Source organism: Saccopteryx bilineata, chromosome 1 (genome assembly GCF_036850765.1).
Source record: "Saccopteryx bilineata isolate mSacBil1 chromosome 1, mSacBil1_pri_phased_curated, whole genome shotgun sequence".
In the NCBI taxonomy this organism is placed as follows: domain Eukaryota; kingdom Metazoa; phylum Chordata; class Mammalia; order Chiroptera; family Emballonuridae; genus Saccopteryx; species Saccopteryx bilineata.
In genome coordinates this window covers 370,968,992-370,986,996 of record NC_089490.1, presented here as the reverse complement: position 1 = coordinate 370,986,996, position 18,005 = coordinate 370,968,992, and the positions used below count along the sequence as shown (strand labels likewise).

The 18,005-nt window shown below is 34.6% G+C and overlaps 1 protein-coding gene across 2 annotated transcripts in view; it reads right to left on the bottom strand.

The window, feature by feature from the left end:
• Window positions 1-18,005, bottom strand: part of LUZP2 (leucine zipper protein 2) — a 498,752-nt gene that overhangs the window by 244,416 nt on the left and 236,331 nt on the right. Inside the window, exons 2-3 of one of the 2 annotated variants that reach the window (XM_066251151.1) lie at window positions 4,409-4,522; window positions 933-1,003 (exon numbers count right to left, since the gene is read on the bottom strand). In XM_066251151.1, the coding sequence (XP_066107248.1) occupies window positions 933-1,003; window positions 4,409-4,468 (131 nt within the window). In that variant the 5' untranslated portion in view covers window positions 4,469-4,522. Of the gene's footprint in view, window positions 1-932; window positions 1,004-4,408; window positions 4,527-18,005 lie in introns of both variants that reach the window. The other variant, XM_066251149.1, reaches the window with a different exon arrangement.

Here is an 18,005-nt window from a genome sequence, read left to right as displayed (position 1 = left end):
TAACTCAATTCAAATGTACGCCAGTGAGAGATTTCTGAGGCAATAAGGAAGGTCAGTGGAAAAGGTACAAAACAGTGGGAAGAGAGTGTGCTTAAACTTTTTCTCAGCTTTTTGCTTTGTGCTCGGTGAACTAAAATGAAAGGGTGTAGCTACTGGGTACGAACACAGAAGAGTTGGTTTCAATTAACATAATTCTCAGAAATTCCTTTAAGCACTTTGAGCAGCAATTTTTTATCAGATAAGTGAATACGATTATATCTACTTCAGAAAGGAATTGTGAAGATGAAACAAGAAAATATATGTAAACTATCTAGCAAAGTGTCAAGTAAATGCATAATAAATGCTAGCTTACTTCAACCTTAAACTACCTTTTCCTTTGAGAAGCAATTTCAAATTATATAGCTTTTATACTGCACAGAAATCAATCTCATAATACATTTCCTTCAAAAATAAGCAAACCAACACCAACCACATTGTATTAATCCTACCCATTTTATTAATAAGATTACTCCATTCTTTTCTACCCCCACCATTATCAGCACGGTTGAGTTTTGATACTATTAAAAACTGGTCCACTGAAGTCAGTGTCATTGGATCTGTCTGTTGATGGGCAGACTTATCAGGGGCCATTACCTAAGGTAATACAAGAAAATACTACAGATCTGTAAACACTGGAATTGAGGTCTGCAAGCAGCCTCAGTACCACTATCACCAGGGAATCTTCTGGAAATGTAGACTCTCAAACCCCACCCTAGATTTCCTGTATAAAAATCTGCATTTTGAACAAGAATCTCTTCCATTCAAGTCTAAGAGAATAAATAAATGAACACATTTCAAATGAACTGATTTTTTTTGTAAAGGTTCTGAATAGAGTTCAACACTATGGAGAATAAAAAAAGAACTAAGAAAATAAAAGGGAAGCACTGTCTTACCTTTGTTTCTGGCCTATTTCCAGAAGCTTTTGAACATCAGTTTTGGCTGATTTCTCTTCATTTTTCAGGGACTAACAAGGAAAAGAGGAAAAGGCAGTCTTATTCAAGTGATAAATTGAGGTTCACTTTACTTTTGTCTTTACGGCACAAGGTGTGACTGCACGTATGCCCTGGAACAAGAATGTGCAAATGAGGCCATGCCATCTGCATGGTTCTGAGGATGCACACAGGAATTTATGACACAAGGTAGTGCATGCACAGTGGGTGAAGGGAATGAGCTGAGTCTGGATCTTTAGAGGTTCAATGGAGGGGAACGTGCTCTCCAAATATCTAGGTCTCTTAATAAGTGAATATAAAATACATCTTCTGCTCCTGATTTGAAGCTTTACAGTGTCCTCCACTGGCATATTAAACCAACTCTGGTTTAGTGTCTAGAATTCAGGGGACATAATAGGCCTCCCTGAATAAGCTAAATAATAATACAATTCAAGATCAAAGCAGCCAAGAAGCATTCACCTATGTGGCCTTGTCTGTTTATATTTATGAATAATACATTAGAATACAAAGAAGAACTAGGGCCATGTAAAATTATAACTGTTCTGTACAGATAGGTATTAAGGAAAAATATACCACCTTAGTCATGAACATTTATTTACTCTGGCAAATTCAGCATTCCCAGATCATGAATTAAAACAGAAAGCCCACTGAGCTTACTTACTCATTAGAGTCTGCCCCAGTCAGCATTCCCTAGGCACTTTCTTATTTATACTCAGTAAATTATTTAATAAGGCAACTTACTTTTCATAATATTAAAAGCTGAAGCTGAGAGGCAATTATATTGTTTATAGAAACAGAAGCTGTGACAGGTAAGGAACTGACAATACAAAGAATAGTAAACACTATTTAAAATTAATTTAACAAGTATCTATCTTGAATTATGCAGAGACATGTACAAAGGCATGGCATATGCTTTCACAAAATTTCCAATCTAATGCAAAAAAAACAGATGATTTTCATATAGTAAGATAAGCATTCTGATAGGGATGTGGTAGGTTTAAATTCACATGAGAAACTTCTTCCCTAAAATGACAGCTTTGATTAGAAAACAGCCAATCCAAGAAGGTCTACCTTTTGGGAAGAGTAGCTTCACACAAAATACCGAGAAAATAGGACAAGGAAATACAGTATGGGTGAAAGAACCAATCCTGGGATTTAAAGTTCAAAGTGCATCATGGTCCTATGACCTCGAGAGGTCACAAATGTGTTCTTTCGCTTCCTTATGTGAAAACAAGGATGAGAATTTTGAAAAGCCTACTTTAGACAGTTAATGGAAAACAGAAATGGGATAATAGATGTAGAAAAGCACTTGATGAAAAGTGCAATGAAAAATATGCTTACTCATTTATTAATCATCTACTGGATGTCAGCAAAGCTAATCCATTTAGAAGAGTTAGAGTGTATGAGACTATTATTTCCTCACCAATATCCAAAGAAATAGAGTATATGTTTCAGAAAATATTCTTGGTTAATTAAAGGACATTGATGGTTGACAGACCTACTAATTAATCAGCATAATGTTTAACTTATATTACCATCCCATTCAGAGACTATGATTATAAACAATAGTTTCAAAGCTCCCACATTCATGAAGTATTACTGGGAAAAGATATGTACAGTGGACTATATAGTTATTCACAATAAGTTTGAAACTTGGAACCACCTTTTATTAAATGTATGACTTTGGGCTTATGTGAGTCTTGTTTCCTCATTTAACAAAGAGTATATAATATTATCATAATTCTGTAGAGAGGTTGGTAAGAGAATTTAATAAAAAATAAAAACCACTTTGCACAATGGTTAGCACAAAATAAACAGTTATCTTAAAAATTGCAATTACATTTAGTGGTAGGATTGTTACAGTTTCAAAAATGTATCTCTATAAAGTTATATATTTTTCTCAAACAATTTTTTAGATTGTAATTAGATGTCTTAACTTAGGCTACTAGTATACAGAGACTGAGTGTCTTGGGAATATTATAAGCATTGACCACTCATAGGCATTTCACCAGAGGCTTGACATATTTTTAAAGTGCCAGGTGTTTCATGCCATGAGTAGGTGCAGGTGTCTTGACAATTCATTGCAGCTTCATGAAACTTAAAGAGTTTCTAGCTAATGATAAAATGCATTTCTGATTCAGATTCCTATGAAAATCAATTTACATCCCTTTTCATCCTAGTCAGTACTTCCCTAATGCTCTGTGAATACTTTTATCACAGGGCTGGTAATTCTGCACTGTTATCCTGATACCTGTCTTTGTGTCCTACTGGAAAGTGAATGTTTTATCTTTTGCTCTTATTTTCATGTTTTCAGATGTAACAGCTTCTGGAACAAAAGCTTGGGCATTATGTTCAAATACTAGCTCTGCCACCTAACTATCCCTGTGTTCTTGATAGCTTATTAATTATTTTTTAACTTTGTTTTCACACCTACAAAATGAAACTACTGATAAACAGAGTATAGTTGTCATGTGAAAATTAAAAATTTTGGAAAGAGTACTTAACACAAGACCTTGATCATGCTCCATAAACTGTAGTGGTTACTGACACTGTAATGATTTTCGTCATTGTTATCATCATCCTCATGGGACAAGTGCTGAGGACAGTGACGACTCCATGTATTTCTGAAACTTGGTTCAGGGCAATAACTAATAGACTCTGGGACCAGATTGCTTGTATTTAATCCTGCCTTTCCTTGTGACATTCAAAAATAAATGGTCTTCTCAAAACATGATTCCATATATGTAAAAAGAAAAATCATATTAATAATATCTACCTCATAAATACATTATGGAAATTAAATTCTATAAATCAGCCAAGGTTTTTGGTACATATTATATAGTCAATCAATACAATATTTAAACTCATATTAAAATATATTATCATAAATTTTAGAAAGTTTTTCTCTTATGTAGATCTTGTCTTGGTTTTTTGATTGGGACTTCACTGAGTATTAATACATTTTTATAGATGACACTTCTTTTTAAGGCATTTACTTTAGTAATGAGTTTTATTTAAAAAATCTTCAGAGTTAATCTTTGTGGAATTTAAATTATTTTCCTAGGGAATACGCATATATTTAATCAACTCTTGATCATAATTACTTTTCATCATTTCATAATTAAAAAAAATACATGGGTCAAATTGATCTTAGAAGCAGTGAAAAAATAATGGCTTTGCCAAGCACACAGTTTTATCATTTCTGAATTTGAAAACCACACATTCCCAGACTGCATTTTAATTGACAATTCCTTTCAAAGTTCATGTAATAAATAATCACTTTCATGGTCAAGCCCAGAAACATATTTAAAACTAGTAAAAAAAAAATAATAATGCAGGCATCTTTACATGTTAATCTACTGAAACAAACCAAGAGCCTCTTTCTCCTTTGCTGCTAGGAAAATGAGCTCTCATCTCACCTGAAGATTGACTTTAATTCCATCAAGTTCTCTTGATGTCTTTGTTAGCTGCCGGAGCATGGCTCTTCGCTCCTTAAAGATTTCTTTCAGCTGCTTTTGTAGCCCTTCATAGTCCTGTCTAACACAGAAAGAAACGGTGTGAGAGCCCAGTGCTTCCACCACAGTCAAAGTCACAAGCCCTTGCATTTAAAGCACACTCTAGGAACCTTAATTAATAGGATGTTTTGGTCTTATTCTTTCATCAACAGGGGTAAAACTGAAAAACCAAATAGTTTTATAATAAGGACTTCATTTTGCATTGTGGGCTCTCCAGGCTACAGAGAGGTTCCAGAGCGGTATTGCACATCTTCTACCTATAGAACATCTTTTATCAGGTTCCTCTCTGGAAACAGATATTTTCATAACATGAAAACAGCTTTTTTCTTCTTTTTTTTTCAAATATCCTTGAAGTTTTACAACAAACAATATGATTTGAACCAATGTATTTTGAAGACATAAACAGGTTCTGACATGGGGGGAGGCAAACTTGGAAGTAGAGGCAGAACAGAATATAGGGGCTTGCTTCATCCCTGGCTGGTAGGGAAGAAAGCCCATTGAAAAGGCACTCTTTCCAAACGTGTCTAAGAGTCTCTGTTGCTATTAAAGAGCTATTGGGAGAGACAAAATATCTATTAAAATCAGTCAATAGATCCAGTGAAATTTGAACAGAATTGTTAACAATTGCCACTAAAAAAATGCCATTTATATCAGTATCATACATATATATATATTTCCATTTTTCTCATGTAATCTTTGTGAGAAAATAAGAAAGATATTGTAATTCTTATTTTGAAAATACACATATATGAGTTTAGAGAAATTAAGTTACTACCCTAAAATTCTATTTAAGAAATGAATGAGCGTGTGTGTGTGTGTGTGTGTGTGTCTGTTTTTGTGTGTGCGTGTGTGTGTCTGTGTGTGTATCAGGGTAACGTGGAAAAGGAAACAGATAATTACAGTGCCGTTTAGAACTGTAACTGATTGTGGAAGGTTAAATGATTAATTGGAGCACATAGAGAGTTGATAATCCAGGGAAAACTTCCTGGAGAAAGTGATATAAAATATACAACGTGCTCCTTGAAAGATAAGTAGAACTGAGCTATATAAAGGGAAAAAGTATGTGTAAACGCTAATAAAAATGAGCTTACTGAATTAAAAATAAAGTATGTAAGTGTCAAATAGTCTGGAGTCCTAATTAGGCTGTGGGAGGTTTGCCTTTGAAATGAGGATGTGAAAAGCATAAGCAAAATTATGCAAGACTCTTAAGTAACGGGTAGGAGTTGTGCATTGTTTTAAAAACAAGAGGAAGTACTGAAAGGTTATACAGGAAATAATTGACATTGTCTGATTTATTTTTGGCAATATTTTCCTGGTTAAAACTGGGGAGTGAATTGGAGGAGGGAAAACTGGGTGAAAAGAAGTTAATCCAGCAATAACCCAGGGAAATGATTGAGGCTGCCTAAATTAGATTAGAAGCAGTGGAGATAGGGAAGCTTGCGTTGATTTCAGCAAAACATGGAAAATTGAATCAATAATATATAATTTAAAAAACATTTTGTCTGTGTGTGTGTCATGGGGAAAGAGAGAGCAGGAGTGGTGCTTTAATTACTAAAGATAGCGTGTTTCTGGTTTAGGCAACTATTGGAGGCATCCCTTCCCTGAGAGAGAAGTCACAGGGTCCACAGTTTTCAATGCAAGTTTTGTTGACAAGTTTAAATTTAAAGCTTGGAGGAAAATGGCTCAAACTCTCATCTATAGTTTCTTTATCAGTAAAATGCAGAACTAACATTGTTTCTCTTAGACTGTTATGTATTAAATAAAGTATGTAAAACTTTGAACCTACAATAGGTAATTAATTAAAAATATATATCAAGTTTCTGTTACAGCCCTGGCCGGTTGGCTCAGTGGTAGAGCTTCTCCCAGCATCTGGATGGATGTCCCGGGTCCGATTCCCAGTCAGGGCACACAAGAGAAGCGATCATCTGCTTCTCCACATCTCTCTCTTTCTGCTCCCATTCTGCAGCCATGGCTGGCTGGTTTTGAGGGAGTTGGCCCCAGGCTCTGAGGATGGTTCCGTGGAGTCTCTGCCTCAGACCCTAAAAATAGCTCTTTCGGAGCCACGGATCACTGCTCAGATGGATAGAGCATGGTCCCATAGGGGCTTACTGGGTGGAACCTGGTTGGGAAACATGAGGGAGCCTGTCTCTCTTCCTCCCCTGCTCTTACTTAATTAAAAAATTTATTTTCTATTACAGACAAGTCTAATGAATTGGTTGTCTTTCTGCAGAATTATAAAGGAACTGGTTCTATCATTGACCTTACTGATGATAAATGTGAGTCATCTACAATAAGTTTTTATTACAATGCTTTGCTTTTGCTCATTTTCAAAATGTAGGTCTCATGCACCCTTCACATTCTTCTTGTTTGAAGGAAATTGGAATGCCCTTATGACAAGGACTTTAATATTTTCCCTGGTCTTCTGATTTTCACCATTGAACCAGATAGTTACTTATTAATGTCCCAAGTTTTCTCTCACTTCACTGGAGAAGTCAAATAATGAACGGTAAGGCTCATTTTCACCTAATTCTTATAGTACAACTTTACTTCATAGTCCAATCTGTTTCTCCTGAATGTGACAATGAACATATCTCCAAAATTAACATGCATTGACAATGTATTACATGTAAGTTATGCCATATATATTTACCTAATTTTCTGAACAACTGTATGAAATAATCACTAATATTAATCCCATTTTACAGTTGAGTCACAGAGATATAAACTTTCAAGAATGTATTTTTATTGACCCTGGCCGGTTGGCTCAGTGGTAGAGCATCGGCCTGGCGTGCAGGAGTCCCGGGTTCGATTCCCGGCCAGGGCACACAGGAGAAGCGCCCATCTGCTTCTCCACCTCTCCCTCTCCTTCCTCTCTGTCTCTCTCTTCCCCTCCTGCAGCGAGGCTCCATTGGAGCAAAGATGGCCCGGGTGCTGGGGATGGCTCCTTGGCCTCTGCTCCAGGCGCTAGAGTGGCTCTGGTCGCAACAGAGCGACCCCCCAGAGGGGCAGAGCATCAGCCCCCTGGTGGGCAGAGCGTCACCCCTGGTGGGCGTGCCGGGTGGATCCCGGTCGGGCGCATGCGGGAGTCTGTCTGACTGTATCTCCCCGTTTCCAGCTTCAGAAAAAAAAAAGAATGTATTTTTATTAAGAAACTGATATATCAATCAACCTTCATAGCCCAATGCCTTAGCTATTATGCTGTAAGAACGTTCTTACTTGGTTACGAGTTTATTGTAATTAAACATTTACTGTACTTATCACAGAACTGATATATATATATATTATATATATATATAATATATATGGTTTTTATATTGGATTTATTTGCCATTTGTTAGTCTCCAGGTAATAAAATTATAAATATCATCACCTTTTTATTATTTATAATCATCTTTTAATTCCAATATTTGGTCTTCAATGACTTTCTGAAGAAAAGAGCAACAATTTAAAATCCCTTTATTTTCTGGTAAATGCACTGAGAACCATAAAGAGGATATAATTTATCAAGAAAATGCAGCCAGAAGTGCTAATGGTAACACTCTAGATTCAATCATTCAAGATCCTTACAAATCAGGAAAACTTGAAACACTGGTTAGCATTTTATCAGATTTTCTTGTATTTACAAATGAGTGCATATTTATATTCTAATACCTTTTATATTTTCCCATAACAAAATGTAAAAATATGATCCTCTACATTTTTGTTGTGCAACTGGCTTGTTCTCCCCGGAGCTCTCTCCACGTCTGGACATATTAAAACTCATTATGAATGCACTGGAACATATTTTACCACTGAACACTTTTTCTTTCTCTCTTAAAAGGTATCACAACCCACACATGTGGGCACAAATATATTTTCCTGAAAATGTCTGTTACTTATATTTACGTTCCTAAAATTGGAAATATTTACTCCAAAGTTAACAAGCTAATGTTGATAAGTGCTAGTAAATTGCCTTCCTATAAGTTAGTCTATACTTCTATTATAGGTATATTTTTTATATTCTCCTCAACACATTTATTGTAATTATCTCCCTCTTTTACTTAATATTTATTGAAATGAGTGAAAAGTGATAACCTTTTTTCTGACACAAGTTCCAATCGCTGCATTAGGAAGATTGATTATATTTTTACAACTTGATCACTACTTGTATATCTTCCTTTATGAATTATCTGTGTATGCCTTTTACCCATTTATAGTCTGGGTTAAATATTGTACTAGATTCTTGGGCTTTCTTTAACAAGGTAACCACAGAATGGGTGGCTCAAACAACAGAAATTTTTTGTCTCACAATTCTAGAAGCTAGATTCAAGCTGTCTGTACAGTTGATTCCTTCAGAGGCCCATGGAAGAATCATCTGATCTAGGTCTTTCTCCTTGGCTTGTAGATGTCTGTTTTTTCCCTAGGTCTCTTCACAGTGGCTTCTATGTGTGACTCTGTGCCTAATTACCCCTTCTTATAAGGACACCTGTCTTATTGGTTTAGAATTCATTCTGATGACCTAATTTTAACTCAATAACTTCTGCAAATACCCATCCTCAAATGATATTACACCTCAGGTTCCTAGGTTTAGGACTACAGTGTAAGAATTTTTGGGTGGATACAATCAACACACAACAGTTTTTAATCTATTGATGTATAGAAACTCCTTCTCAGTATGGTTTTTAGTTTATTGTCATTATATAGAAAATATAGAAAATATTTTCCAACTTTCTTATTGATAGTTAAATTTACTAGACCTTAATTTCTTTCATATATATATATATATTGTTCTTTATGGAATTTAGATTGCTTTTGCACAGATAGATCTCTACTTTTGTATTATTGTTCTTTAAAAGTTTCTGTATGTTATGAAAATATATTAGTTGTTAATTACTGCTAAGCTACCAATTAATTTTGGAATCTGTCTATATCTATATATTTTATATTATTTTAAATATATATATTTTTAAAATAATGTAAAATATATTTTTAAAATATATATATATTATTTTATTTTTTTGTATTTTTTGAAAGGAGAAGCAGGTAGGCAGAGAAACAGACCAACTCCCACATGTACCAGACCAGGATTCACCCGGCATGCCCACTAAGAGACATTGCTGTGTTGCAATCTGGAGCCATTCTAGCACCTGAGGCAGAAGCCATGAAGCTGTCCTCAGAGTCTGGGCCAACTTTGCTCCAATGGAGCCTTGGCTGCAGGAGGGGAAGAGAGAGAGAGATTGAGAGAAAGAAGAAGGAAAGGGTGGAGAAGCAGATGGGTGCTTCTCCTGTGTACCCTGGCTGGGAATCAAACCCAGGGCTTCCACACGCTGGGCTGATGCTTTACCACTGAACCAACCAGCCTGGGCTGGAATATATTTTATATACTTAGTAAAAGTTAAAAATATGATTTAGGTAAGGACAGCGACTTGTCTTGGAACCACTAGAACATTCCTTTCCCCACTCATTTTGAAATGGCACTCTCTGATGTGACAAATTTATTTTTATTGTGTATTTTGAATCCCCTATTCTGATCTGTTGATGAATTTGTTTGTTGTAGTGCCATATAATGATTTAATTATTAAAACTGTATGCTACATTTTGATAATCCCCTAGATTTGCCACTCTATTGGTTTAATTTATGTTTTTTTGTTTTGTTTTTAATGAGAGGAGGGGAGATAGAGAGACAGATTCCCACGTGGCCCTAGACCGAGATGCTCTTAACAACCCCCACTTGGAGCCAATGCTCTAATCAACAGAGCTATCCTCAGTGCCTGAGGCAGACCTTAGAACCAACCAAGCCATCATCAATGCCCAGGACCAACATTTGAACCAATTGACCCACTGGCTGTGAGATGGGATAGTTAAATTAAAACCAGAGAGAAAAGGGAGAGAGAAGCACATGGTCACTTCTCATGTGTACCTTGACTAGGGATTGAACCAGGGATGTCCACACACTGGGATGATGCTCTGCCCACTGAACCAATCATCCAGAGCCAAATTTATAGTTTTATTGATACTTTTTTGTATTTGTTTCCCCTTAGGTAATTTAGACTCAGTTTGTAAACAATAAAAAATCCTACAGGGAATTTAATTGAAATTGTATTCATATTATAGTTATGTCTAGGTATATAGTTAACAGTAGGGCAATTTCTAATCCCAAACATAAATTATATTCTAGTGCTTTTATAAGATTAGTAAAGCTGTACAGTTACTTTAAAGAATACTTACTCATTTCTCATTAGACATATTGTCTGTCATTATGATGAATAGATTTTTTCCATTCAATTAACTCTATGGGATATTGCTGGTTTCTTTAAAGCTCATGTCACTCTAAGATGATCTTGATTCTAGATATCTTATTAAACAAACTTATTAGTTGTTATTGTTATTCTGTTGAATTTGCTTTACTTTTCTGGGAAGGAGGTAATATTTCTTTGAATAATATCAACCATCATTTTGTCTAATAGTTAGAACTTTTATTTCTTTGTTCTCCCTTTGCTACTTGTGTTGGTTAAGACCTCCAAAACTGTGTTGAATAGGGAAAATGATGGCACAACTTCTCTCTTATCTGTGGCTTTAAGATAGACAAATTAATTATGTTTCATCACTGAGTAAAAAAGTATGCAATTATTTGCTCCAATTTTCAGGTATTACCATTTTTATTCAGGCTATTTTTTTAAATAAAATTTTGTTGAGTTATAACACCCATGCAGAAATAAATGCACCATCTCAAGGGCACCTTTTATGAATTATTACAAAGTAAATATGCAAAAAATTTACAAGTAGAAGCTTTACTATGATCTCACTTATTTATCACTTTCATTTTCTTCCCCAAATGAACCAATATTCTAATATTGCACTATAAGTATTTGCCTTTGGTTGAAATTAATACCAATAGAATCACCAGATGCTCTATTTTGTGTTTGTTTTGTTTTATACAATATGTGATTTGTGAAACTTTTCTATACTGTGTAGAGAAATAACTTGTTAATTACTAGCACTGCTTATTATAGAAGTGAATAATTATACTGCAATATACCTGGTCTTGATAGTCGTGATTATTTTATATGTCTTGTATTTAAAGTATAAATGCATGTATACTGATTATGTATCTAGGGATAGAAGTGCTTTATTATAGGGCATGCTTTTATTCAACTTTAGTATTTTCTGCTGAATAATTCTCCAATTTAGCTGTAGAGAAGATGAGGTGCAGAATTCCAATAGTTGCACATATTTATCAATACCAGCACTGCATTTTTTTTAAATTTCAGTCACCTTAATAGTTGTGTAATAGTATCTCATTTAAACTATAATTTATATTTTACTAGTGTCTGATAAAAGAGCACTTTAGAAAAGATTATATCTATACATTATCTTTTATAGAACACCTGTCCACATTTCTTGTCTTTTTCATTTGTTTGTCCATTGCTTATTATTGATTCATAGGTGGAATTTTTTTCACTTGTCTTGTATCAATTATAGGTAGAAGAGAAACCCCACACCCTTTACTTGGGCATGTGACAATCCAATAGAATGTTAGTGGGCATGGCACATCAAAATTTAAAAGATTTTTTGTTTTTAAGTATTTTATTTATTGTTTTTTTGAGAAAGAGGTAGAGAGAAAGAGAGAGAGAGAGAGATAAAACCTCTTTCTATCTCTTCCAGTATTGCTCTGACCAGGGATCAAATAGCCAACCTTTGCATACCAGGATGATGCTCTAACAGAGTTATACAGTCAGTGTTATCAAAGACTTTAAATGTCATTTGTCTCTTTTTGCTTAGCCTTTTGTTCTCCTGCTAATAGGTACGTAAAGAAATTTCCCCAAATAACAACTGTACCTTCAGGCTGCTTCAGAAAAAAAAATGTAGAACAAATTTGAATTTGATGCATATTCTGAAGTAGAAACACCCAGTGACCCTTTATCCTGAGTTTGGAAAATAACATTTGTTATTATAAACCATTAGAGTCCTGGAGTAATTTATAATGTAGCTGTATTACAGCAAAACCTTGTCTCATAAATGTATTTATTGAAATGATCACATACATTTATTCTCTTATACTTTTAATGTGCTGAATTACATTGATTCATCTTACATATATGAGTAATGATTACATTAAATCAATCTTTTTATTACTGAAATCAAACCTTTTGTCTATTATATATAATTCTGTTAGATTTAGTTTGCTAATAATTGTTTAGAATTCTACATTTATTCTCACAGGAGATATTAATTTCTAAATGTCCTTTCTCATCATATTCTTATAAAGCTAGCTTGGCATCTAGGTTATGCTTAGACCATGAAGCAAATTATGAAGTACTCCCTCTTTTCTTATTATTTGAAAGAATTTACATAAGTAATATTTCTTTCTGAACTAATAGAACTAATGTAAAATTATCTGGTCTATAAAGTTTCCTTTGTGGGAGGTATTTATTTACAGATTCAATGCTTTGCTTTGTAACTATTCAGCTATTCCAATTGTCCTTCTGTCAATATTAGTAAGGCACATGATTTTTAGTAGTTTTTCAATTTTATTGTCAGTCACTTAGTTTATGATTCTGAATATCAGTAATTTGGTCTGAGCTCAGCTGGATAGTCCTCCTCTTGGCTGGGCTTACTCTTGTCTCTGTGGCTATTTTCTGGTCAACTAAGTGTCTCCGCTTCTGTGGCTGTCAGTTTGTCAATAAAGGTAATTGACCCATATGTCTCTCTCCATCCAGCAAATTAGCCTGGGTTCATTCATCTTCCAGTTGAACAAGACTCTAAGAGAATTAGCAAAAGTTAAAGAGTGTTTTGGGGGCTTAGACTTGGAATTAGGATAACATCATGTCTGCCAAATTGTATGAGTTCACAAAACAAGTCAAGCAGACACACACACACACACACACAAAGAAAACTCTCATGAACATGAACAACAGTGTTGTGATTGCAGAAGCAGAGGGAGCTGGAAGAGGGTATGGGGGGATGGATGGTGATGACAAAGACTTGACTGAGGAGTGGTGAACACACAATGCAGCGTATAGAGATGTGCTGTAGAATTGGGCATCTAAATTTTTTATAATTATGTTAACCAGTGTCATTCCAATAAAATTAATTATGAAAAAATAAACAGATCAGCCCTGGCCAGCTAGCTCAGCAGTAAAATGACCACCCTACATGTGGAAGTCCTGGATTTGATTCCCAGCCAGGGCACAAGGAGAGGTGCCTATTTGCTTCTCCACCCTTCCCCTTCTCCTTTTTCTCTATCTATCTCTTTCCCTCCCGCAGCCAAGGCTGTATTGGAGCAAAGTTGGCCCAGGTGCTGAAGATGGCTCTATGGCCTCTGCCTTGGGTGCTAGAATGGCTCCAGTTGCAATGTGACACCAAAGATGGGCAGAGCATGGTCCCCTGGTGAGCATGCCAGACGGATCCAGGTTAGGCACATGTGAGAGTCTGTCTCTCTTCCTCCCCACTTTTTACATCAGAAAAATACAAAAAAAAAAAAAAGGAAACAGATCAGATTCAAGAGAGAAAGAAATAATTTTATTTCTTGATGAAGAAAGCTTGAAAGTCACATTGTAAATGAGCATGTTTATAAAGAGAAGAATAACTATGGTCTATTTGCAAATGATTTGTTACATAACTCCAATTACTAGGTAAGCGCCTGCATTTCATTGCCAGAGATCACCCTGTATTTACTATCTTCTCTCTTCATGGTTATCCAATGCCTTCAAAGGAATTTCTTTACTTTTTTTTGTTTTCAGTTTTCCATTAGTCTCAACATTGTTTGACAACAAATGTATCCAATTTCACCAAAGATGGACATTTCCGGGACATTTAATTTTTTTTTTTTAACTCTCAAACACAGTACTTAAATTGAAGCCCATCTCTTCTCCGAGTCTAAATATTTGAAGTTCCATTTGCAACTACCCAGTCTTACTGGCTTAGTTTCAGTCCTCATTATCTGAATATTCACAGCACTACGTTAATTATACTATTTTTTTAAAAAAATACTTCTCCAATTTGTTTAATGCACTGTTTTCAAATGAGACATTCTAAAATTAAATTTTTATTTGGATCAACTTATAGTTCAAAGAATCAGAGCCTTCTTTGGCTATGTCGAGGTCAAGACCATCTGCCCTGTGGCTTGAAACTCTATTCTCCTTCAGCGTCCTTTGCTCAGGTCATCTCTTCCTTCTTATGTGTCTGATGTCTGGTTAATCATCAACTAAAAAGAATTTCTTGAAAATATTTACCTGTGTTTTTGTTTATTTTCATTTGTATGAATTAGTAGAAATAGAAATTTAAAAAAAAAACCCTCCTGAGTAATCAGATATTAAATTTTTCCAAATAGCCAAGGCCTTCAAAAACCATCATACTCTATATAGTCTTACCACTTTTGATTTCACAACCTAAAATCTCCCTATACATCAAACTGGTCTCCTCAAACCTTATCTCCCTTTCAAGGTTTTCTCTATTCTCTACCTCTCTTCAAAGTTTTATATTGTATTAATAGTATATAATTTGTATATGTGTCTCACCCCAAAATTGAAATCCTTGATGGCATGAGTCTACTACCACGTTTGTTTAGCATAACATTTTGTACTGATGATGCTGAACTGCACCTGAACCCTGTGCTGCTGGCAATGAGCAGTAGTTAATTAGTTAATAACCCCACCCCTAATTTCTATGTTCTGAAAAATACCTTACCCTAAAGAATCATTCTTCCCAGATGACTTATACAAGACTCACAGATAACCTCTTTGTTTATCTATGACAAAATCAGACATAGACCCTCCAAATTCCTACTCTTTGTGTTGTCAATCATTAGCTGAATGGTTTGTCCCCATTTACCAATCTGGATAAAATTACTGCTAACTTTATCTGACCAATATTGTCAGGCTTCTCTCCTTCCCCCAGGCCCTTGATGGATCTCTCACCTTGAGCTTAAACTAGCATTGGGAGCTGAAGCAAGCACTGGAACATAGAACTCCACACCACCTCTCCCAGCCTTAACAGTTCCTTCTGAGGATCAGCTGATTGTTAAAAAAATAAATAATTAAAGCCATTTCTTATTCGGTTGTTTGATCACATCCCCTCCCACTCTACTTCCCCACACATACTTTTTTTCTAATCTTTAATTATTTTGCTTTTAAAAAGAAAAAAATTCTCTTGTTTTTACTCTCACATGCTTAAATATTCAAGGGTTAATGTATTCTTATTGCAATACATTTTTGAATAAATGATTTCCTTAAGTCTAAGTTCTTTTTACTTAATAGCACATTGTGAGGGGCCTAATAAATGTAGGTTGGTTAAAAAAATGTCACTTCTGGTTTTTTCTTAAATTCTTACATCAGCCTGGGCCTTCATTTATTTATTTGTTTTTACATTTCATTTATTGATTTTAGATGCCTTTAACTACTCTGTTTGTCAATCTGAGTAGAAAAATTACCTTATCTCACTTCCAGTATGAAATATCCTTCTAGAGTGATCAGTCCCTTTTCTGAATTCCATATCATATAGTCTGTCTACTTCATTTTATAATTAATTATTAGAGTTATTATTTTTAAAAACATGATTATACTATAGCCTTTATAGAATAAGTGCTTCAAACCATGTATCTCTTCTTTTTTTTCTAACTATTATTATTTAATTTGATGTTTACATTGTCTTCAACTTGGCTCCTGTATTCTGTGATGCGGCTCCTTTGATGCCCTGAAATAACCAACATTTCTCGGTGTTTATTCTAAATGCAGAAATAATAAAAATCAATGATGCTTATCATGGAATAGCCTTTTATGCTTTAACTCTATTTTAATTGTTTTTTACATTTTGTTTTAAATAAAAAATATCCTACAAGTGTGTGGCAAATGCCTCCAAATTTAGACCTCATAAAATTCAAAGCCCTGGAGTAGTGCTCTGAGATCTCAAGGTTTGTTTTTCCCCAAACTGAAAAACAATAATTCCAGAAATACAAACTTCCATTGACCTGTTTGCAGCATTTCTGCCTATAACTAAATAATTCTTTATTATATAGTACCCGTACTATAGTTTTATGTTACTTATTCTGCAAAACTATCCAATATTTATTATGTACAAGTTTATATCAGACATATTGCAGACATTTTACATATATCATTAATTATCATAATCATCTAGAAATGCAAGTGACATTATAGCCATTTTCCAAGCAAGAAAGCAGAGATTTAGGATAAATTGTCTAGGTCACACCAATAACAAATGATATTGGTAGTCTTAAACATTATATATCTTTGATAACAAAAATATTGCATTACATGATCTCTGTGTAATACATGAACACAGTAAATATTTTCCTGGTTTCTCCTACATGTAAAAATATTTGAAAAATTATAAACATTAGCAGTACATTATACCTCATCCAGTAGCTTGCAATATATAGGTAAAATAGAACACACATAAAAATGAGAATAATGTATGACAAAATGTGATTAGAAAAGATCAATGCTACATTAAACAATCACGAACAATTTTATTGAAGAAAAAGTATTTCTGTTGGGCCTTGAATGATGCATAAGATTATTAAATGCAGTAAAAAAAAGTATTATAAAAAGAGGGAACAATATATGTAATGACAATGCATTTGGGATAGTGCTGAGTGCATATAAATCTCAAATGAGCAAGTAATGTAGTCTTAATTGCACTCATCAGACTATTGGTTGAAATTCAAAGAAGTTGGTAAGATTCAAATTGTCACAACTCTCACATGCTATTATCAGGAGCTTTAAATGATTTCAATGAGAAATTTATTGTTGAGAATTACCAAAAAAGATATATATTTAAGCAGTGGTCCCCAACCTTTTTTGGGCCATGGACTGGTTTAATGTCAGAAAATATTTTCACGGACTGGCCTTTAGGGTGGGATGGATAAATGTATCCTATGACTGAGACAAGCATCAAGATGGATGTAACAGAGGAAATCTGGTCATTTTTAAAAATAAAACATCGTTCAGACTTAAATATAAATAAAACAGAAATAATGTAAATTATTTATTCTTTCTCTGTGGACTGGTACCAAATGGCCCACGGACTGGTATCGGTCCGTGGCCCGGGGGTTGGGGACCACTGTATTTCAGGATATGTATAGTCAGATTTCCAAATCAAAAGCACATCAAAAAGAAAAAGAAATTTAAATTACTCTACCCCCACTTGTAAAAGCTATTTGCAAAGAGCAGATTCTTATTTATTCATAGGTAAGAAGATTAAATAAAAGTGACTTTTATTTGGCTTGGCCAGGGTATTAAAATTCATGACTATGAGGGGTTGTATCCTGGGAAATATTTGCAATCCTTGCCTTCAGGAAATTCAAGAAAACTATAAAGTTTCTCTGAATCTTGACACAAAGACCATTGTTTTTTCTAGGTGAAGAAGAGATAGTGAGACAAACTACTGCATGCACCCCAATTGGGTTATAGTTGGCAATCCCATCAAGGGCTGATGCTTGAGTACCAAGCTACTTTCAGCACTTGAGGCTGATGCACTCCAATGGAGCTATCCTCAGCGC